Raw genomic sequence first — 22,730 nt, 5'->3', positions numbered from 1 at the left:
TCTTTATTTGTAAGGAGGGCAGGTCCCTGCAGACAGAAGTGGGCTGGGAGGGCTCCCTGCTGGAGTTGGGACCTGACCCAGGTCCAGGGAAGAGGGGATCAGATGAGCACAGTCAAGCATGTGTTGGTGGGTGGGGGCAACCAGTAAGAACAGGAAGCCCAGGGATACTGAGAAAGACAAACCTGAATGAAAGAGTAAAGCTTTGCGTCAGCAGACCCGGGTGGAAACACCAGAGCTACAGGAGCTGTGGCAAGTCACCTAGGCCCTTGGAGCTGCAGTGTGCTCCATGCAGGGGTTGTTAAAAGACCTGCTTCTTAGGCCTGTGGTGAGGATAAAAGGAAGTAGCTCTTAGGGAAGGATTTGAGGCCATAGGGTCTGAAACAAGCATACAAGCAAACACACCAAAATGGTCTCTCCCCTTCATTCCTGCGTGTGGACAAGCCGGGCAAGGTTTCCTCATCCCTCAACAGTTCCACCATCAGGGAACCACAGCCCTGCAGAGCTGGCAGGGGCCATGTGGCCTGTCCTTAGAACTCTCTTCTTCAGCATTCCTGACCCATGACTTTTCAGCCTCAGCTTGCACACTCCCACAGATAGGACCACTTCTGGGGCAGGCTGGGAAGCTCCTTCAGAAATCTGCCTCCTAATTTCCACCTACCAGCCAGGCTGTGCCCCTTGGGCCTCAGAAGATCCTAGACTCCTGAATTCAACTATGAGCCTTCCAGAGATGTGAAGTAGTTCTGGGACTTAGCTGAACTATGGAGGGAAGAGCCACATGGGGGATGGTTTGTTCAGTCAGGGGCAAACAGCTCAGGAGAAGGACCAGACTGGGGTGGGGCCTGGCATTTTGTGTCCTCGGAGAGACCACCTTGTCTGATGGCACTCTCCCACGACCTTAGGAACTGAACAGGGGCTCCTTCTAGTAGTTTCTGCCTGCGTGCTGGGGGTGGGGGGTGGAGAGGTGGGATCAAGCAAGGGGTGCTTTTGAAACTGGAATGGGGGCAGATCCAGGCCGGAGCTGCTGCCTGTCTCCTGCTGAGACCCTCCCCAGCTACCCCCACCGCGCCCTGTGTGGAGCACCAGGTAGGGTGGAGGCCGGAGGTGGAGTGCCAGCCACCAAGAGCAGCGAGCAGCGCTGGTCGGGGCAGCAGCAGCTCAACAGGCGCCTCCACTTCCTCTCCGCTCGCGCCGCCCTCGGCCGCCCGCCCAACCCTCCTCTCCTGGCCGGGGAAGCTTTTTCCATTCGCTGATGCGCGGGTTCCATCCCACTGTTTCCTTCTCTCTTTTCTGGAGTTAAATTTGTCTGTAGGTGCTTGAGATCTGCCTGTAGATGCCTGGAGTTAAGTCTGTCTGCAGACGCCAGCCCCAAGCCCTCTGGTCTCAAACTTTTAGCTCCCGTGCAGAAGCAAAGCAGGAGGGAGCCCGGGGCGCCTTAGGAGGCACTTAGGGTGCGACCGGACTGCCGCCTCAAGTCTCCCACGCCTGCACCATACTCTGAGTCCAGCCGTCAGGAGGCCAAGGCCACCAGTGCCTGCAGCCAGCCCCAGGTAAGGAGGAGCCCCTCCCTGGGTGTGCCAGGTGTCAGAGGAGCATGGCAGAGCTCCTCTCAGGTGGCCCAGGTTTTGTCCCAGGGAGCGGTCCCCCGCCCAAGCACCATAGCTGCCTGTCTCCTATCTTCACTGATGGTTGGAGGAGGTCCCACTTCCACTGGAAATAGGCTGTCCCCAGCACAGTGGTCTCAGAAGATAGCCTGATTCACCCTCTACTCATCACCCACTCTGTCCAGACTTCTTATACCCAAATTGGGGTGGGTTTATGGACTCTGGGCCCCGCAGGGAGCTAATAAGGTGCCTAGAAATCAAAAGGAAAGAGGGAGACGGGACTGCCATTAGCTCATGTATCCCCCGCAATAAGACAAAGTCCTTTTCCCAAGCAGTTAGATGGGAGCCCCTGGTTCTGAGTTGTGGAGTCAGATTTCTCCTCTTCTTCCTGGAGCCCACATGGCCATATGGCCCTGCCTGGGCCCATCTGGCAGACTCGGCAGAGGTGGGGACGGGCAGAGATGTAGTGATGACTACCCAAAGAACCACCTCTGCTTGCTGTGCACCCCTCCCTCCACTCCCTGGCTTCCTCTAGCCTGGGGAGTTTTGTTTTTCATCCTCCTGATGGGGAGGATTTGGGCCACACCCTGGCTTGTCTCTCAGGGCCTGTGGGTGGCGCTTGGGTAAGGAGTTGGGGCCAAAAATTTTGCAGGAGCCTGAGGCCAGGCCCACTCCCTGGCAGGTTGCCAGCACTGCTGCAGCCCAGAGCAAACAGAGCAGCCTCCGGAAGGGGTGGTGGGCAAGATACAGCCTTGCCTCGAGGAGGCTTCCTCCTGCTGGCAAGTGGGGCAGGGCCCAGGCCCAGGACTTGGTGGAGCCGGGCTGCTGGGAGACTGCTGCATAGGGCAGGGATCACAAGCAAAGTCAGCAGGAGTTAGAGAAAATAGAGGAATAACAGCCCAGCCAAGACAACCACTACAGATTTGACACTCTCTCAATGTCCAAGGTCACTCAGTCTGGGACATTAGCATCCAGAAATCCCAGAAGGAAAGCATCCCACATCCCCTACCACTACAGGGCCATTCCTAACCCCTATCCTGGAGGTGGTGGTGGCAAAAAAAAAAAAAAGAGCCAGATAGACCTTGAATCTCAGCTGTCACGTGTAACCCTGACCAGTGGTTCACCTTCAGGAAGCCTCCCCTTCCATAGAAGAGCTCAATGAGGAATTGTGGGGATGGAGAGCACTTGACACATGGCAAGGACTCAGCATAATGGCCACCATTAGTTCCACAGAATCGGGTTCCTCCTTTGTCAATAGACCCCACATACCCACCATGTTCATAGGCAAATGTTTATCAGCCATCTCCTGTCCTGCAGGAAGCACCACACCAGCTACTGTAGCCAAAAAAATGGTACAACCATGCCCTGCCTCCAGGTGTCCTCAAGCCTGCACGCCTTCCTAGTCCCACCTGGAACCATCAGTCCTTTTCCCTTCTGCCTCCTCCGCTCCACTCCATCTCCAGCCAACCAGTCACCATGGCAGCCCTGATTGCAGAGAACTTTCGCTTCCTGTCACTCTTCTTCAAGAGCAAGGATGTGATGATTTTCAATGGGCTGGTAGCACTGGGCACAGTGGGCAGCCAGGAGCTATTCTCTGTGGTGGCCTTCCACTGTCCCTGCTCACCAGCCCGGAATTACTTGTATGGGCTGACAGCCATCGGAGTGCCCGCCCTGGCACTCTTCCTCATCGGTGTCATCCTCAACAACCACACCTGGAACCTAGTTGCCGAGTGCCAGTATCGGAGGACCAAGAACTGCTCAGCTGCTCCCAACTTTCTCCTTCTAAGTTCCATCGTTGGCCGTGCAGCTGTGGCCCCCGTCACCTGGTCTGTCATCTCTCTGCTGCGAGGAGAGGCCTATGTCTGTGCTCTCAGTGAGTTTGTGGACCCCTCCTCACTCACAGCTGAGGAAGAGGGCTTCCCACTAGCCCATGCCACCGAGATCCTGGCTAGGTTTCCTTGTGGGGAGGGCCCTGCCAACCTGTCAGGCTTCCGGGAGGAGGTCAGCCGCAGGCTCAAGTATGAGTCCCAGGTAAGGAGCTGTGCAAGAAGTGGCTCTTCCTTCCTCCCTAGGTGGAGAGGAGGTGCTGAATGTGGGGGGGAAGTCAATACTCAGGGGTTAAGTTTTCCAAGAAAGCAATAGATTGTTGGCATTAGGCATCAGAGTTGGTTAACAAACTGTGCATTAGTGTTTGGTGGGACAAGTCAATTTCAGCCCCAATTTAGGAGAGGTTTGGTTTTGGTTTTGGTGCTGGGAGTTGAAACCATGGCCTCACCCACGCTAAGCACACTCTACCACTGAGCTATACCCGTCAACTCGTTTTTGTTTTTTAATATTTATTCACAATACCTTTATTTCACTCATTTATTTTTTACGTGGTGCCGAGGATCGAACCCAGGGTCCTGCGCATGCGAGACAAGCGCTCTACCACTGAGCTACAACCCCAGCCCCTCAATCCCAGTTTTAAACAATGAAGGAACATTCTTCTAGTTCAGACTGAGCTTTGATCATGTATAGGCCGTTTACCTTAGCCAGGGTGAGCATGGGCCTGTAATCCACCTCAGAAGCATTTGCTGTGGGCTGTGAACTGATAACGTAGTGTGGTTGGCTGAGACCCAACACTTGGATCAGCCTCATGTGTGGCTGATACAAGGGGTCTCCTGGGGCAGGACAGGGCATTAAGTCAGGAAGAAGCAGTTACTGCCCCATCCTGGCCAGCTTTTGCTGCATTTTGAAGGAGAAGAGGTTGGTCAGGAGAGTGAGAAGCAGAGGGTGAGGGTGACAGGAAGGAGCACAAGACCACCTTCCTGAAAAGGTCTTCTCTCAGAAATGTAAGAAACCTAAGTAGACAGAGACATCAACAAAGAAAGAAAAAAAAAAGGGAGCTGGGGATGTGGCTCAAGTGGTAGCGCGCTCGCCTGGCATGCGTGCAGCCTGGGTTCAATCCCCAGCACCACATACAAAGATGTTGTATCTGCTGAAAACTGAAAAATAAATATTAAAAAAAATGATGCTGATCAAATGCCCACAGATCTCTGTACAATTGGCCTTGATGGTCCTTGCCAACATAATCTTGGACAGGTTTATACCCAAGCATTCATGACCAGCACATGGGTGATCTCAAATCAAGGCAGTTAGTGATCCAAGGTGAACCAGGCCATGAAGGATTCAGGAAGGCAAGATCACTCCTAGAGGGGCCTTTGAAAATTTCCTGGAGATAACATGACTAAGCCTGGTAGTTGAGTTGGTTGGGTGTGTGTGTACACACACTTGGCATTCAAACCCAGGGCCTCACACATGCTAAGCAAAATGCTCTTACCACTGAGCTACACTCCCAACTGCTGAACTGGGTTTTGATGGGTGAAATGATGGAGGGGTACCTTTGGGCTTGAAGTGGTAGCAGAACATGCAAGAAGCATAGCTTAAGAACAGGGAAGGTGCACAAGTTAAAGGAAGTAAGGGAAAGAACAGGCCTGCATTTCCTACCTCCCCACAGAAGCAGAATCTGTTCCTTCCACTATTCTTGGGGTGGGTAGTGACATAAGACAGCTCCCTACCCCTCCTGATCCTTGCCCGTTCTTTGGCCAGCTCTTTGGGTGGCTGCTCATCGGTGTGGTGGCCATCCTGGTGTTCCTGACCAAGTGCCTCAAGCATTACTGCTCACCACTCAGCTACCGCCAGGAGGCCTACTGGGCACAGTACCGTACCAACGAAGACCAGCTGTTCCAGCGCACTGCAGAGGTGCACTCCAGGGTGCTCGCAGCCAACAACGTGCGCCGTTTCTTTGGCTTTGTGGCACTCAACAAAGATGATGAAGAGATGGTTGCCAAATTCCAAGTACAAGGCACACAGCCACGGCCACAGTGGAACGCCATCACTGGTGTCTATCTGTACCGTGAGAACCAGGGTCTCCCGCTCTACAGTCGCCTGCACAAGTGGGCCCAGGGTCTAGCTGGCAATGGCACAGCCCCCGACAACGTGGAGATGGCCCTGCTAGCCTCCTAAGAGCCTGCCAGACTCGCTCTTTGCAAATGGTACCACTTGGTTCCAAACTGAACCCCACTCCCCCACTGCCTGTTCACATCAGCACCAGAAGGGAATTTTTTTAAAATCACAGATTCCTGACCAAACAGGTCAGGGAAGAGGACACAAGGATCCTGTGGACAATGCAGTCTGCTCTGACAGGAGAGCTGTTAGGCCTGAAGCCTCTCCTGTTGCTACTAGCCTACTTGGGTCATAGCTTTGTGGAAAAGCCTCTTTTCCAGACCATGGTTAATTGACTCCAATTAACCATGACATAGGTTTTCTTTTGACAGGTGGGACTCTGAGCTGAAGCTTCAGTCAGAAGAGCCAGGTGACAGAAATGCACTGTAGGTTCCTTATATAATACATTGTGCAGTTAATTTTGTATCTAATTGCAAAGGGATATTGAGCTCAGTGGTGCATGGTTGGGAAGCTGTCCTCTGTTGTATGCCTCTGGCATGATTTCATGTATTTAAATTTTGGATAAATCATTTCTTACTATAAAGGACTAACTTGGTATCTATGTAACCAAATGGGCACAGTTATGCACACAGGCCCAGATCCCAGTCTGTATAGGAGTGAAGGGGACAAGACTAAAAGGAAGCACAGAAGTGGAAATAGCTTGGGAGGGCCAGGTGTCCATGCAAGGGTGGTCCTAGGACTGAATTTTCTGGCAACTGGATTCAGTTTTCTGATTTGATCTGGACCAGTGAGAACATGACCTTTCTCAGAGGGAGGCTCAGTTGGAAATTTCAAGAGTCAAAAGATCCTGTTCTTGATAGGACAAATGTAGCCCCTGAAACCCAGTGCTAATGTCCAAGAACCAGCCCTTCCCAATTTCTGCTCCCTCCCAGCCTCACCCCGGTTACCTCCACCACCTCTTAAAACCTTTTGATGCTCTCCTTCATCCCTGTCCTGCTTCCTGGCATACAACTCAGTCATTTACCAGGGAAAAGCTCTCAGGATATTCAAGGCTGTGCCAGAGAAAATTTTTAATTCCCTTAAGACCAAGCCAAAAAGAAAAGTGTTCAACAACTAGTAAGGATCACTATTCTTCCAGAACTCTGAGATGTACCAGCTTGGGAGAGGTGAGGTCAATTGGCCACAGTGGGCCTGGGGGTGAGTGTTACCAGGCACATTAAGTCAACACTTGTGGCTTTCCTCAGCAATCCAGGTTCTTTGATTTTCCCTTTTAGGACCTGCTTTTGTCCTCCTGTCCCAGCCTCCACTAAAGGGCAGGAAGTACTAGCTGGCCTGAGACAATGCCTTAACAGAAGGCTTGCTTCCTAGGAACTACTCTAACCCCTCTGGCTGGACTGAGAGCCTGCCAGGAACAAAGCAGGATCCTGACCATGAGATCCACAGGAGTTAGGCTTTCTACTCTTGGTTCCCAGGGAGCTCTCCTGAAGGACAGACACTTGTTTTCTCTGGGAGCCCCCCAAACTGCTGCCTGTAATCACTGAACAGCTTCAAAAAAGATGACACAAATCCATCATAAAACAGAACAAGTAAAGAGAAATTAAACCTCAAGGGCCAGAGAATGTGGTGATTGACTGATTGCCTAGCATGTGCAATGAATTGAGTTTGATCTCCAGCCCTGCAAGATGATGATGATGATGATGATGATAATAATAATATATACATTTTTAAAAAAGAAGGGAGGCCTCCAATTCTTTTTTCATCCTGACAGGATTACCCCAAAGATGCTGCAGAAAAAGCTGCACTTAAATAAAATCCTCAGGCAATAGCTTTACAAGTGCCCAGGTGCCTAAGGAGGGTGGGGGGACAGTGGTGCTGGCCCACTGCTGAGTGTCCAGTGGAGCCAGACAGCCACTAATCGTCCAGCACTGAGCTCTTGGCCTCCACGTATTCCAGGGCCTTTGCCTTGACTGCCTGCACATCCTTCTCAGTGCCATGTTGCTTTTCATAGTCCAGATAGCGCTTGAAGAAGAACTTCATTCTCTTGGGGGCCAGGCTCAGATGAATGACACGCTCAAATATGTCTCTATAAGGAAGAACAGAAGCAAATGTCCCAGTCATATGAGTCATATGACTCCTAGCTAGTGGTCACCCACTAGCTAGCGGTCACTGAGGCTCTGGGCCCTCTGTTGTCCAGCACTCCCACTTCTGACTTTATCATCATTAAGAATTCCTGTGTTAGGCTGGGGTTGTGGCTCAGCGGTAAAGCGCTTGCCTAGCATGTGCGAGGCCCTCAGTTCAGTCCTCAGCACCACATAAAAATAAATAAATAAAATAAAAGGTATTGTGTCCAACTAGAACTAAAAAATAAATATTAAAAAAATTATTAAAAAAAAAAAAGAATTCCTGTGATAAACTGAAGTGACACCACACCTTCATTTTCCAAATGAATAGGTACTTAGAGATGCTGGAGGACTTACTGGCTTCGAGCCTCACAATGAGTGGGAACAAGGCTACTAGAATAGGGACCACAATGAAGCACAGATCCATGAGAGAACCAATGCTTAAAACTCATGAAGAGGGGCTTGGGATGTGGCTCAAGTGGTAGTGTGCTCGCCTGGCATGCGTGAGGCACTGGGTTCGATCCTCAGCACCACATAAAGGTAAAATAAGGATATTGTGTCCATCTAAAACTTAAAAAAATAAATAAATAAACAAAACAAAACCTCATGAAGGGCCTGAGTAAGGTACTTGTTCTTTCTAGACCTTGGTCTACCTACCTCTTACCCTCACTACCTTGTGGGGATGCTGGGGGATAAGTGAGATCCTGCCTGTGAAAGTTTTGCATGATGAATCAGGCACAGTGTTCATCGTGATGGAAACCCAAGTCTGCCGACTCCCAAGCCAGGGACCAGGCCACTTCCCACCAAAAGGTGCAGACATGGATCAGAGGCTGGCCTTTTGAGGCTGGAAAACTGAATGCCATGGGGCTCACAGTCATGTCAAAGCTGTTTTTCTATACTACAAGAGAACTGTGAGCTGCATTGGGGCTAAAAACTTATCAGTGGGCCAACACCTCCATTACTACCCCCGCCAAATCAGCCCCAGTCTGTCTTCCCCTCTCACCGGACTTCCTTCTGGCTGCCATGCTTGATGGTCATGTCAATGTAGACTGACCAGACATCTGTGCGCTTTGGGTAGGTGCTCAGTGTGTTTTCAAAAATGGCTTTTGCTCGCTCTGCATCCCCCAGCTGGAATTCCAGCTGGGCAAACTTGGCAATCACATCCACATCTGTGGGGAGAAGAGAGCTTAAGACACCTAGTAAATTGACAGACCCCTCCACTCAACACAATGTGCTACAGGGACAGAGTGAGCCTAATTCCACTCCTGGGTCAAGACCTAGTTATGACAAGAGGGCCAAAGAGGAAAAAGGACAGTGGGGTGGGTTTAGAGCCAAATACACAACAAATGGGCATTACAGGATAGGTGAGAGTGTGGGGTTCCAGGGGCAACAAAATAAATGCTAATTACTTTCTGACCCTCCAATCTTTGGGGTTTAGCATTTAAAATGTAAGAAATATCACTGTATTCATGAGCATATAAAAAGACAGCTCCACACCCTCCATAAGGCTTTCCTAACTCAGAAGTTACCATCCCTGGAAGAGAAGGTGCCAATCCCTATTGTCAGATATCAGAGAGCCTAGCATATTCAGGAACCAGGAAAGAATACTCACGCTCCTTGGTAGGCAAGCACTCAAGGGCCCGCTGCAGCACACGGTGACTGGCCCCAGCCTGGCTCCTCCGCAAAAGAAAGGCACCATACTTGATCCAGACAGTTTTCTCCTGACGGAAACGCTTCAACATCCGGTTGTACAGCTCACCCGCTTCCTGTGGGAAAGAGAGCTGAAGCTGAAGAGTGGGTATTTCACAGGGACAACAAAGACAGGCTGCAACACTCATGAGAAGCAAGACTTGGGCTCCCTGATGCCAAGTCACATGTAGGCCCATCTCTAGAGGCCAAAGGAGAGGTGAGGTGTGCAGTGGCAGGAAAGGGTGGGCGTTTTCCTATTCATCCAGCGCCCTTCAGGCTATTCCTGGATTACAAGAGAATGTGGGGATACGGTGGGAACAGGAGGAGAAGGGTACAGCAGGTCAGAATGCCACCTTGTCGACAATGCCTCGCCAGTGGCCTAGTCATACACTCCAGGGTCTGCTGTCCCTCCATTTCTTAAGTCATCACTTCCTTCACCTCAGTTTCCCAAACTGCAGGTGGGAAGAGACCACTCCTCTCACCTGAAGATGAGAAAGTTAGGGCCCAGGAATCAGGCAGTGAGCCCGGGGCAGGATAGGACCTAGAACCTCTAGGAGGGCCCTTTTGAGAGGCTCAAGGCTCCCTGCAGCTGGCCATCTGGCCGTCTTGCCGTCTTACCTGGAACTTCTCAGACTTGGTGTAGATGTCAGCCAGGTGGAGGAAGACCTTGAGAGGCTCATTGTACTGCACAGCCCGTTCAAAGACCTTGGTCAAAGACTCCTGAGAGCCATACATGTTTTCCAGGTTCAGCAGTGCCACCCACACGTTCAGCTTCTCCTGCTCCTCTCTGGGGGCAGAGCAGGCACACATAAGCGCCATCAACTCAGCCCAACGATCCTCCACTCCCACCTGGGATGTTGATGGCCTACTTCCTTCTCTTAAGCTCCACCCATGTCCTCAGATCCCACCGGCAAGTGCAAACACTGAGAGGCCCCATCCCCACTGTAGCTTGCACACCATCAGGAATCTGCACCCCTGCCCAACTGCCAGGACTGAGGCTCTCCTGGCTTCTAACTCCACTCCTGGAAGGAAACCTCCAGGTCACAAACTGGCCTGAGGTTTGGGCTGGAAGCAGACTCTTGAGTCTGATTCTCTCCCCAAGGAAGTGAAACAAGGCTAGTCATCCTTTAGGCTTCAGAGAACAACTCTACTCAGCCTGGAACATGGCCACCTGGATTTTTACCAGGTATATACAGAGCTGTCTTCCCCATTCTACTTCTGCTCCAAACTGCATACCTTGTTTAAGTGTAAAGACTCTAATAAACGTCACCTGTAGCTATTTTAGTTAAGAGGACATAAAATATAAGTGAGCAGATCTATTTCACAGATGGCCACACCTATGAGAGAAAGCCTGGGAACCAATGAGTCCTGGGACAGTCACCCACACTGTTAGCTCGCCTCGAAAGAAATGTCCTGTGGTGGCAAACTCTGCAGTTAGAACTTGGGCAACACAGGGCTCTCTGTCTGAAGACTCCTCCCTACAGTGAGGAAGCCCAAGTCCAGACCTGAAGGAGATGGTCTTCAGGGCTCTCTCTGCCACGGCCCGAGCCTTCTCAATCTCTGTGGCCTGAAGGTGGAAAGCCATGTACTGCAGCCACAGGATGGAGCTGTTGGGGGAGCTTAGTACTAGTCGATCAAAATCATCTGCTGATTCTGGCTGTCGCCCAGGATCCATGAGAGCCTGCTCAATGCGGGACAGCTCTTTCTCTGCCTTCTGCTTTTCCAATTCCCTTTCCTTCTTGCTTTTCTTTTTCTGCTATGGAAAGCAGAAAAGTGAATGAGTCATGTGCTCCTTGAACCCTAGGGGAGGTGCATGGTGGAAGCCAAGAGCTGCCAGGGCAGTGCACAGCTCTATAAATACTATGTGGCCTGAGACTGGTGCCATCCCCCCATCATTCCCACCCAGGAATAATACCCAGGCTAGGACAAGCCACAGGACTCTGATACCGAGGGGTCTCTTCAAAAGGACAAAGCCCTGGAAAATACAGCACCGTGGCTTGATGTGGCTTCTCGTCTTCCTCGCTATCTGAGCTCTCCCCTTGAGGTGGCAAGGCTGGGGTCAGAGAGTCAAGTCCAACGTCCCAAATAAAGCCCGAAGAAAGCTGCAGCCGGGGCACGTCTGCGGGCTTGGTCAGCCTCCCCTGGAAGATCACAGGTATGAGGAAAGCACTTGACTCCAGTGACTCCATTCCCCTAGCCCACTGGGAGGAACATACTCCTGCCATGGCAGAGACCCTCCCTGGCCTCCCAAACCAAGTTAGGAGTCAGCTCACTGGGGAAACTATAGCAGTGACAGAGAACAACAAATTTATAAAACGTCTGTATAAAACAACAGTACAGCAGAGACAGACACAGGACCAAAATTCTGTGGAAAATAGGGATGCAAGCACCTGATGCCCAGAAACCTTGCTGGGGGCCCCCGACCCCTCTTCTCAGCTCAAGTACCCCTGCTCCCCCTTCCCAGAGGAGAACAAACTCAGAGAGGTAAGTCTCCTCTTTATCTGCTCACCCCTGTAATTTCATGAAGTGCTACTCGGTGTGTATTAGAGTTCATTTTACACAGCTCACTCCATGGGTTAAGAGATCCCACCTCCAAGGAACCGATGACCAGGAGAGGAAACTAGCAGCATTCCCCTACCCTTTCACATTTAACAGGAAAAGAAGAGGTAAAGGAGGACAGAGTCTAAGACAGCCTAATTCTTTGGGAGGAAGCCAAGGAACCCCCCTCCCCGCATCCTTTCCCTGCACCAAGGGTTGGCTTTTTACCTTGAGCTGCACCTTTGTCTCTTCTATTTCCTCTTCTCCTTCCCGATAATACACTTCCACGCCACTGTCATCCTCCTCTGCCAGACCAGTCTTCTGCCTCTTGTTTGCTCTTTCCTGAGATGTCAGGTGGGAAAATGCCCAGGTGTCTCCTCCAGCACCCAGCTGAATGCTGTCCCTCTCCTCCCTACACTACCCTGTGCCTACCCCTACAGGCTGCTCTCAATCCAAGAGAAACCTGGGCAGCTGTGGATGGCTTCTCAAACACTCCTTTGTTCAGGAGATGAGGCTCAATCATCCCCAAGGGACTTACCTGCTCATACCCAGATTCCTGGTGCTCCCGCTTATCCTGCCTCTTCACTTGTGGCCTCTGGGGCTCTTTCTTCTCCTTGCTGGGCACCTTCACCTCCTCCTGCCCTTTCTGGTTCTTTGTTTCATTCCTTTTCTGATTATTCTTCTTCTTTTCTCCTTTTTGGTCTTGCTTTTCAGTCTCTATTCTCCCTTCCTTTTGCTTCAGAAGTGGCAGCTCCAGGGGAGTGGAAAATACGTCAGGCTTCCCAGTGTCTCTGGGGAGGAATGAGAGCTCTACCAGGTTCTTCTGGTGATTCAGGCTATGACAGGGAGAGGGCAAGGGCAGAAAGTGAGGACAGCAAAAAGCACACAGGGCACCATAGGCAGCTAGGCCTCTCCTCAGCATCCCTGGCTCCAGGCCCTGCCCCACTTACTACGGCAATACACTCAGTATTCTCAGAATGACGTGCATGTTGTACTATGCTCGTAAAAATTCAGGGGACATTTGTGATGCCCCCTGCTTCATCATCCCCGATAGGGGCCACATCTGTTCAAGGGATTGAGGCTGGGACTTGGGTAGAGGGTTCTAAACAAAAGCCTTTTGCTCATCTGAACATGACAAGCACTCCAACACCAGCTATTATGTTTGGTTTTTTTTAGGATTAGGGACTGGACTAAGGAGTACTTGACCACTATCATCCTTAGCCCTTTTTATTTTTTTAATTCGAAATACCGTCTCACTAAATTGTCCAAGCTGGCCTTGAACTTATTCTTTGAGCTTGTGATCCTCCTGTCTCAGCCTCTGGAGTCACTGAGATTATAGGTGTGCACCACCATGCCCAGTCAAGCCACTATATTTAACATCAGCCTGGAAATCTGTACCTAGAGAAAGGAGGCTGATTTCTATCACAGAGGGACAGAATGATGGCGAGGGAGAGAAGGCACCTACCTTAGGACCTTGGCGGTGAGCAGTTTTCCTTCTGGGAGGTATTCGTGATAAAGGTCCTTGTTGGGCAGGTTGCGCTGGGAGACATGTGAGTACTGGGCCAAACCAACAACTGAGGGGCCAAGACTGGAAGGAGACAGACAAGTCCTGCAGTCATGGATACCATAGGAACTAGCAACTTCACTTTCACAAGGACCCAAGTTGTGACAACATTTAAAACACAGAAAGCTCCTGGCATTCAGCAGGATAAAGTGGGCTTTGTAAACCAGAACACATCACCAAGCATGGTCTGGGTCCAAGTCCCAAGGTCCACTTCACTCACCCTAAGAGCACACCATTTGGCTGGATGGACCTCACATAGCCCCTCAGGAGCTGCCCTTCCTTAACATCCTGGATGGAATCAATTTCTGGATCTTCTACTTTGCTTTTGGTCTCTGGGTTTGTCCTAAAGGAATAAAAGGCTTACGTACACACAGCTTTAACCTCTCATTCCCACCCTCCCCAATTCACCTGCAATAATTGTACTTTGCATGTAAGAATACACCTCTGGATCTATCCATAGGAAATAATCTCCACACCTAGACTATATTCTCCTGGAGTTCTGTCAGGCCAGGGATGCTTGCCCAAGAGCCAACCATGCAGAAACTGGGAGAAGATGACCAAGTCAGTAAGAAGTCAAACCTAAAAATTGGCCTTATAAATACCCATTTCTATCCACAGAGCATGAGGACTTTCATCCCTTTCGTGCCACACTCATGCCCAACCATGGAAATCCTGAGATTAATCCATCTCCCCTCTTCTCTTACCACCTACATTTGGATGTCTGAACCTCTCCCTGAGAAACAAGAGCCTGAGCAGACAGGGTTCTTCCAGCAATCTGAATGTCCCCAGCTTTTGTGGATAAGAGTTTCAGGGTATAAAGTGGATGAGCAGAGAAGAAAGGTGGCAAGTCCAAAATTCCATGTCAGGCACATGTAGCTGCCCCTCAGTCCTCTGACTTGAGTCTTCCTCCCTTCCTATCCCAACAACATGGATACTCACCTGGACAATCGCAGTGATAAAGTTAATACATGGTCTCCAGTGGAGAGGACATAACATCTGGAAGGAGAGCAAAAGAAGGAAATACTCATTGTCGGTATCTGTGGAAATATCAAAGGGCCTCAGCTGTCTTTCCCAGAGGTGAACAAGAGGCAAGAGCAAAGAGACACGAGGCCTGGGTTCTACTTTGTTCTGCTGAAAACCTGCTAAGGAACTCTGGTTAAGTCACATCACCTCTCCAGACCTTAGTTTACTAGTCTGTCAAGTAAAAACAGCACTACCTAGTCTTCTTACCCAAGAAAGGTATTAGGAAAAAAAAAAAAAAGTAAAGATGTGAAACCTCTCTGGAAGGCTCAAAGAGTCATACTCCTTGTACACATGGTCCCTGACTTACAAGGGGTTTAAGATTTTATTTTTTTTAAACTTTAAAATAGTGTGAAAGTAGTATGCATTCAGTAGAAACCATACTTTGAGTTTTGATCTTTTCCCAGGCCAGTAACAAGCAGCAGAATGTGCTCTGGTGATGTAGAAGCAAGCCCTAGCTCCCAACCAGTCACGCAATCACAAGGGAAACAATGCTCTGTAGTGTGGCTGAGCTGGATGTTTGGTAGGTGAGGTGAATTCAATGCATTTCGACTTAAAATATTTTCAACTTACAATGGGTTTATTGGGATAGAACCTTCTACACACACAAGTTGAGGTGTATGTGCAGCATTTAAGAAATGAGACCAGGGCTGGGGTTGTGGCTCAGTGGTAGAGCGCTTGCCTAGTATGCGTGAGTCACTGGGTTCGATCCTCAGCACCACATAAAAATAAAATAAAGGTACTGTGTCCACCTATGACTAAAAAAAAATAAACATAATACATACATATACATACACATATATACACATAAATATATACATACATATACATATATATATATATATATTGTGTTCACCTAAAACTAAATATAAAAAAAAAAAAAAAAGAGAGAGAGAAAGAGAGAGAGGGAGAGAGATGAGACTAGTCCTACATTAGATCCCAAGAGTGTCTGAGTGTCTGATCTTAGGACAGTGAGAGAGAGACAGACAAGATAGATTAACCACAAGAGACCACAACCAAGGAAAGATCTACTGAAGACACAAATAACAGTTCAGAAGTAGTGGACCAGTAAAACCTGAGCAGGGAAGGTTTTGATGGGAAAGCAAGGTTGACTCTTGTGTTTATAAACTATTTCATCCAAAATGGCAATTTGTTTGTAATCCTAAGTGGTAACTTTAAAGTGTAGAATCTTAGAAGTAAAAAAGATCTCAGCAATAATACAATCCAAATTTTTCCCAGTTTGATATCTGCTTTTTATAATAGGCATCAGGGCCCTCAGAACAAGAAAGGTCTCAAGAGATCACCTAACCTTAAGCAAGTCATTTGTTACTCTCATCTGACAAATGAAACTGCAACTTAATACTACTCAGCAGTCCGGCTGTCACAAAAAGTATTTAAAATAAATACACTATTAAAAATTCACCCTCATTTTTGTAAGCCTCAAGAAACAAACCAGAGAGGACTCTGGAGGTCTCTGAGACTTATTCTTTTTTTTATTTTCCCAAGCCCTGGTTATTTCTGTGTTGTTAGATCTGATAGGTCATTGAAAATTTAGGAGGTACTAGTGACTGGGATACTTGAGATGAGAGAGGGCAATGAATATTCTCCAGTCTCTGCCTCCTGAAGGGCTCTGTTCTAACTACTAGCCAACTTTATTATATTAAGCTAAAACCTACCCTTTCAACACCAGTATATATTCAAGCTATAAAATAGTCTTAAACTCTAAATGAGGTAGGTTCATTTTAGGGCACATGAAATAGTTCATAAATAAAGCCCCTTCTACCCAACCCCAAAAGCTTACTACACATTTATAGAAAACACCTATGGATCAGTTATTTCAAATTAAGAATATGTATCAAATAAAAATGAGCAAGTGACTTGGACGGGCAAAACAGAACAAATGTAAAATAGTCAATAAAAATGAATAATATGAAAAATGCAAATTAAAAGGAGACACCCATGTGTCTGCTATACTATTTTTTATCATCATCATAGTTTTTGCTTTGAGATTCACAGCAATACTTTTTTTTTTTTTTAGACATCAATTTCTGCTTAACCAATGGCTATGATAAAAATTAAAAATACCCAGGATTCTGGGTACAGTGGCATACACCACACACTTATAATCCCAGCAACTCAGGAGGCTGAGGCAGAAGAATTTCAAGTTTGAGGACAGCCTGAACCTAGCAACTTAGCAAGACTCTATCTTGAAATAAAAAATAAAAAAGGTTGGAAAAGTAGCTCAGTGATAAGAGATCTAGCCTGGCTCGTGTGAGGTCCTGGATAGGAAAGGAGGGAGGAGGGGGAAGGAAGGAAGGGAGGGAAGGAGGGAGAAGAAAAGAAGAGAAGGAGAAAGAGAAAGAGAGAGGGGAGGGAGTGAAGGAGGGAGGGAAAGGAAAGGAAAGGAAGGTAGGCAGACAGAAAGACAAACAGAAAAAGAAAGAAAGAAAAGGAAGGAAAGAAGGAAAGAAGGAAGGAAGATCCAAGAATATCCAGTGTTTGTAGGGATGTGAGAAAGAGTCATATGCTGCATACTGTTAATGGGGAAATAAGCTGGCATAATTTTTTTGGAGGGTAATTTGGCAAAATGCATAATGACATTTGATCCATTATTTTCACATCTAGAAATTTATTTCCAAGGTATACTTGCTCTAGTATCCAAATCATATATACAAAGATATTCACTTTAACATTATGGCTTATCAGAGATCAGATTAGATAATTTTCCCCGCTTTGGGTACTGGAGATTGAACCCAGGGGTGCTTAACCACTGAGCATGCCCCCACCCCTTTTTAATATTTTATTTAGAGACAGGTCTTGCCAAGTTACTGAGGCTGGCTTTGAACTTTTGATCCTTCTGCCTCAGTCTCCCAAGTGCCTGGGATTACAGGCATGTACCACCACACCCCCAGCTCTGGTTAGATACATTTTGATAAGAAATGGGTAATGAAATACTAAACAAATATTAAAAATAAGGTAACAGAGGGGATGGGTTATGGCTCAGTGGTAGAGCACTCACCTAGCAGGTGTAAGGCCCTGGGTTTGATCCTCAGCACCACATAAAAATAAATAAATAAAATAAAGGTATTGTGTCCAACTACAACTAAAAAATAAATATTTTTAAAAATAAGAAGTCTGTGATAAACTGCTCCAAGGAAAAGACAGTTGCAAAACTCTACTACTATAGAAAGGAAAATTATACATACATGTGTGTATAATGGTAAAAACTGATGGATACAGAGAGAAGTGATAGAAATTCACATTTTTAATTTTTTATATACTTGTTTTATTTCCAGTATCAAATCATGGATTACTTCTACAAAAGAAAAAAAAATCCAGCAATTCCACAGAAGGCAAAAAGAGGAAGGAAACATGGCATACCTGACAACTTTCTGGGGAATGAAGTCCTTCAGGGGCGTCTCAGAGTAGGAGTCACTAACGTGAAATATGCTGACTCTTCCCATCCTCCCAAAGGGGAAAGAGACAGTCAGCCCCTTATTAGGTGTCACCTTCACCACTCGGCCCATGGCCACATCTCCTTTCTCAAGCTTGTGAGGACCTGGTGGGAGAAGGAACCAGATTGAGGGAAGAAAACACTGGAATACTCTTCTACCACAGGCTGGGAGAGGTGGAGGCTGCCCAGACCTGGGGCATCCATGCTGAACAGACCAGAAGGATCACAAAGACCTAGCTCACAACACCATGTAGCAAGAATCCCAACTCTTTCTGAGGGACCTGAAATAATAACTGTAAGTAAAGGTACTCTGACAGTGGTAAAGAAACACAGCCCAGAGAGAAAAGCGCCAAGAGAAAAACTTCCCAGAACAAATCATACTTGGCTTTACGCAGATTCCAACTCTGAAGGCATCCTTCAACCTGGGCAGTAACTGAAGATGCCTTCCCCTCCCTTCTTCTCCCCTTTCTTGCCCCTTGCTTCCCTTCCCTTCCCCGGCCAGGCACCCTTTCATTCCCACACCTATGAGTGAGAGACACAAGAAGGCCTTGGAGGAGTCTGGGCCAACCACGGTGGCCCTCAAGGCCTGTCCAATCTGGAACTTCTTATCTGGATGTTTCAGAACCTAGAAGGATAAAAAAATTCTTCTGATGCTTCAAGAAATGCCTGTCATTTATCCAAAACCCTAACATTTAAATATCCACAGTAAACACCTCCCAAACCAATCCCTAAGTAAGTACAGAATTCTTTGTACCCACTGGGAACACACATCAGACAGTCAAGCTTCAGGAGCCTGGGCCTCCTTTCCAGAGATCTAATGCACACTGACCTTGAAGCTAAGAGAAGTGAGCAACAAGGGAATTCTCCCCCGGATATCCGGTGCAATCTCCACCTCAAGCCATTTCTTAACCACATTATACTGGGGAAAAATAAAAGGAGCTATGATAGAATAAATACAATCATCCCTTCTCTCCCCTACTAACATACTCTCATAAAACCATAAGCCTGAAAAAATCTTAATCCCACACTTTTCCAAGGGATAGGAGTCCAGCCCTCCACCCCACTAGCCTGACCCAATCTCCACTTCTCACAGGCTTCATCCAGAGCCTACCACAGCCTTGGTTAGTCTGGCAGAACATGCATCCCTCCTCAACTTCTCACTTGAGGCAAATAAGGACCTCAAAGATGTCTTCATGCATCAGGATAAACCCTACCAGCCTCTCTACCCTCCTGCATGATTGGCTATGCCCACTGATTGTTGATTGTTCATCATCTCCATGGGCCACCATCTTATTTAGTGCTTTTTGTGTGTGTGTGTGTGTGTGTGTGTGTGTGTGTGTGTGTGTGGTGTTGGGGATTGAACCCAGGGCCTTGTGCTTGCAAGGCAAGCACTCTACCAACTAAGCTATATCCTCAACCCCCAACATCTTATTTATAGATCAATTTAGATTTGATTCTTCACTGTTTATAGTGTTCTGCCATAAACAAAGACCTCAAGGTTCAAGTCAATACAGTAAAACAAGAAGCCACTATGTACAAAGCATTATGGTAAATACAAGCCAGGTGCTGCCTTTGAGGAAACTGTGGTCTAAGCAGTAAGTTGAAAGAATATGTAAATAACAGAGCCATAAGCAACATACAGAGAGTACAAAACACTACAGGAGTAATCAGGAAAGGGGCTCTGTGCTGAACCCTGAAGGGTAGTAAGCAATAGGAATAGAGTACTCAAGGTATAGAAACCATGATGTGTACAGGAAGGAAAAAGACAGGGAGTTTTCAGAGAGACAGGTTCACAGGTGCCTAAGGTTAGCTCAGGAAGAGCCTTATACTCCATTGTAAAGGCATCCAGAGTTTATGAACATCTATAGGTAGTAGATAACTAAAGAGATCAAGCATCACTGACATGCTCAGATGTTTATGGAAGAGGTTCTGGCAACTAAGAGGAGGTACCCCTAAAATTCAAGGCCAGTCCAATTTCCTCTGTTGATAGGCTCTAATGGGTATGATTATGATCTCTCCTTTTTGGAACTCCTATTCCACTTGGGGTTAGATTTGATTATTCATTGTTTATAGTGTTCTGCCATAAACACAGACCCCAAGGTTCAAGTCAATACAATAAAACAAGAAGCCACTATGCACAACCTGGGACTGGGGATTTGGCTCAATTGGTGGAGTGCTTTCCTCACATGCACAAGGCCCTGGGTTCAATTCCCAGAATCACCAAAAAAAAAAAAAAAAAAAACAACACATAACCTGGTACCTGATTATATATTGTTTTGTACTACTGGTGAACTTAATGAAACACAAGACTATAAACCTAGTATTATACTTATTTCAAATCTTGCCCTATGGTCTATTTTTGTCTCCATTTATACAATTAATCTATAATAAACATGGTGAATTGCAAAGGACTTGATACTTGTTTTAAAAAATATATCTCCCTGATCAGATCAGAGGTTTTCTAGGAGCAGAGGCCACATGTCATCTCTCACAAGCTCAGCATGGTAGCTAGCAAACACAGAACCAAATGCCCAGTCCTAATGGCCTATGTCTCCAGCTTTCGCGCCCCCCCACCCTTTCTTTTCTGAAAGACATACCACCTCACATTGCAGGGCAGCAACTACTCACCCTCTTTAAGAAGCAAGTCACGATCTGACCAGCATGATACTGTTTAATCTTCTCCATGGGACTGGCAGAATAAGTGTTAAGAGCAGTGTGGCCATCCTCCTCCAGCTCACTGTTTGCAGAAAGACAATGGAAAACATAAAACAACCTCTAGGTGAGGCTTCTAGTTTGAAACCATCTCCCCTAATTGGCTGTGAACTAATTGTAGAGGATTACCCTACTCTTATCTACCCTCTATGGCTGATTTCTCTCCTTAAAGGGAAATCCTCACAATACTGACCCAGGGTTAATCTTTTCTATGTCATTCATGTAGACATGAACCAGACTATAACAATTTCTGTAAAATTAGGAAATAAAAATGTTTTACTTCTTTCTTAGTACTTTAGCTTTTGCTTTACAATTTGCAGAACTGCTTTCACAAATAACTGCACAGAACTTAACAACAATCTCATAATGAATTAGGCAGGGTAGATATTAAGCCTGTTGTACATTATTGAAACAGGAGCTAAAGTCAAGGCTTGACTCAAAACCAGAACTTGGACCCTCTGCTAGCCCCTCCTCTATTTTCTTCAGAAAAGCAAAAAAGTCATGGGATATGAAAGTTACCAGTCCAAAAATCACTTTCCCTCCCCCAAAATAATGAAGTACTACCCCTACTTTTCAAATAATTTCTTAAACAACAACAACCAAAAAAACCCTCATCAATAAAATGGTACAAGTAATGCTGGCAAAAATGCAAAACATGATTACAAGTGCTGGTTGAAAATGGTACCTTCCTACACTAAAGTTGCAAGGCACATATCCTGTGACCCACTAATTCCACCCAAGAGAAATCCTTACGTGTACGTCCAACACAGCAAGTTCACTATGGTATAATTTTTAATATTTTTATATAATTTAGAGAAAAATTGTAAACAACCCCAAATGTCATCCATTAGTTTGAGAATCTGTACAATTTGGCACAATCACAGGACAGGTTACTATTTTATCTATAGTCACAAAAATGGATAGATATCAAAAACAGTGAATGAAATAAAGCAAGTGAAAATTCATGTAAACTGATAAAAAATAATCAATTAAATGTTTTTCATCCTGATTTCCAAATATTTATTTTAAAACATAACACAGGGCTGGGTTGTAGTGGGGCACACCTTTAATCCCAGCAACTCAGGAGGCTGAGGCAGGAGGATCACAAGTCCAAGGTCAGCCTCAACAACTCAGTGAGGCCCTCACTTAGTGGGACCATGTCTCAAAAGATAAAGGCTGGGACTGTAGCTTAGTGGCAGAGCACTTGCCTAGCATGTGAGGCACTGGGTTCAACCCTTGGCACTACATAAAAATGAATAAAATACAACAATAGAAAGGACTAGATAAGTGGCTCCAGTGGTAGAGTGCCCTGGGTTCAATCTTTAGTACCAAAATAAATAAAATGTAATCATGAGAAAAATATCATATAATGTTCATACCATGTTTCTCAGGGCCCCTGAGATTAAAATAAGTCACAATACAACACAGCTGCCCGGAGGAGCGAGAAGTCCTGGGATTTGTCTATCTGTTATTATATCTCTGCATTTCCCACCTCTTCAATAAATATATTCATGTTCTGGCTTGGCCTGCTTTGCCACAGCCAGGCACTGCCACTCTGGTTTATACCACAGTCTCCCAGGATAGGAGGGTAGACCAATGACAGCAGTAACGATGACAGGCAACAGGCACTCTCAGGACCACAGTGAGTCTTCCCACAGAGTTCACTAACTTATCCCTGGCATTATCTATTAGTTTAAGACAACCACCTTCAGTTTTAATAAACTATTTGACTTCAATACTAATTATGGGTCCAATTAAAATATGACATCACAACTCAGGTGAAGATGTAACGACTAAAACCACTAACATGATGAAGTCTCTTTAATTTCACAACAAAGACTGGAGTGGATAGGATCAAAAATCTAAAAAAACTAAGGACACCAAGAAGTAAGCAAATAGAAGTGTGGTTCATTCATCAAATCTCATTATTTTAGAACCACAGGCCTGACTCTTAAAATTCCAAAAGTATGGTCAGCATCTGGAACTCAATGTCCCAGGACTGTTTCCATTATGTCAGGCACAAGGCCTCTCAGAAGTATTAGCTTCCTTTGCTGATCCCTTCAAGATGCTGACCAGACCATCCTCTT

The 22,730-nt window shown here is 46.8% G+C and overlaps 2 protein-coding genes across 4 annotated transcripts in view; one reads left to right on the top strand and one right to left on the bottom strand.

Annotated features, from left to right (window-relative positions):
* The first annotated feature begins 223 nt into the window (after window positions 1-223).
* Window positions 224-7,144, top strand: CALHM2 (calcium homeostasis modulator family member 2). Its single transcript, XM_081268049.1, has 3 exons — window positions 224-1,547; window positions 2,919-3,632; window positions 5,190-7,144. The coding sequence occupies exons 2-3, from the start codon at window positions 3,078-3,080 to the stop codon at window positions 5,604-5,606; spliced, it is 972 nt and encodes a 323-aa protein (XP_081124175.1). The 5' UTR covers window positions 224-1,547; window positions 2,919-3,077; the 3' UTR covers window positions 5,607-7,144.
* A 132-nt stretch (window positions 7,145-7,276) lies between these two features.
* The window catches only part of PDCD11 (programmed cell death 11), a 44,248-nt gene continuing 28,794 nt past the window's right edge, over window positions 7,277-22,730 (bottom strand). For 2 of the 3 annotated variants that reach the window (XM_081268046.1, XM_081268048.1), the window contains 15 exons: window positions 20,560-20,668; window positions 18,761-18,850; window positions 18,454-18,556; window positions 17,859-18,036; window positions 14,397-14,453; window positions 13,678-13,800; window positions 13,359-13,481; window positions 12,432-12,729; window positions 12,122-12,235; window positions 11,347-11,496; window positions 10,861-11,111; window positions 9,974-10,142; window positions 9,279-9,432; window positions 8,670-8,835; window positions 7,277-7,629 (listed from right to left, as the gene is read on the bottom strand). In XM_081268046.1, coding sequence (XP_081124172.1) covers window positions 7,458-7,629; window positions 8,670-8,835; window positions 9,279-9,432; window positions 9,974-10,142; window positions 10,861-11,111; window positions 11,347-11,496; window positions 12,122-12,235; window positions 12,432-12,729; window positions 13,359-13,481; window positions 13,678-13,800; window positions 14,397-14,453; window positions 17,859-18,036; window positions 18,454-18,556; window positions 18,761-18,850; window positions 20,560-20,668 — 2,257 coding nt within the window. In that variant the 3' untranslated portion in view covers window positions 7,277-7,457. The remainder of the gene's footprint in view (window positions 7,630-8,669; window positions 8,836-9,278; window positions 9,433-9,973; window positions 10,143-10,860; window positions 11,112-11,346; window positions 11,497-12,121; window positions 12,236-12,431; window positions 12,730-13,358; window positions 13,482-13,677; window positions 13,801-14,396; window positions 14,454-17,858; window positions 18,037-18,453; window positions 18,557-18,760; window positions 18,851-20,559; window positions 20,669-22,730) is intronic. The other variant, XM_081268047.1, reaches the window with a different exon arrangement.

The sequence above is a fragment of the Spermophilus citellus genome (genome assembly GCF_964194105.1).
Source record: "Spermophilus citellus genome assembly, chromosome: 15".
NCBI classification, from domain to species: domain Eukaryota; kingdom Metazoa; phylum Chordata; class Mammalia; order Rodentia; family Sciuridae; genus Spermophilus; species Spermophilus citellus.
This window is presented reverse-complemented; position numbering and strand designations above follow the sequence as displayed.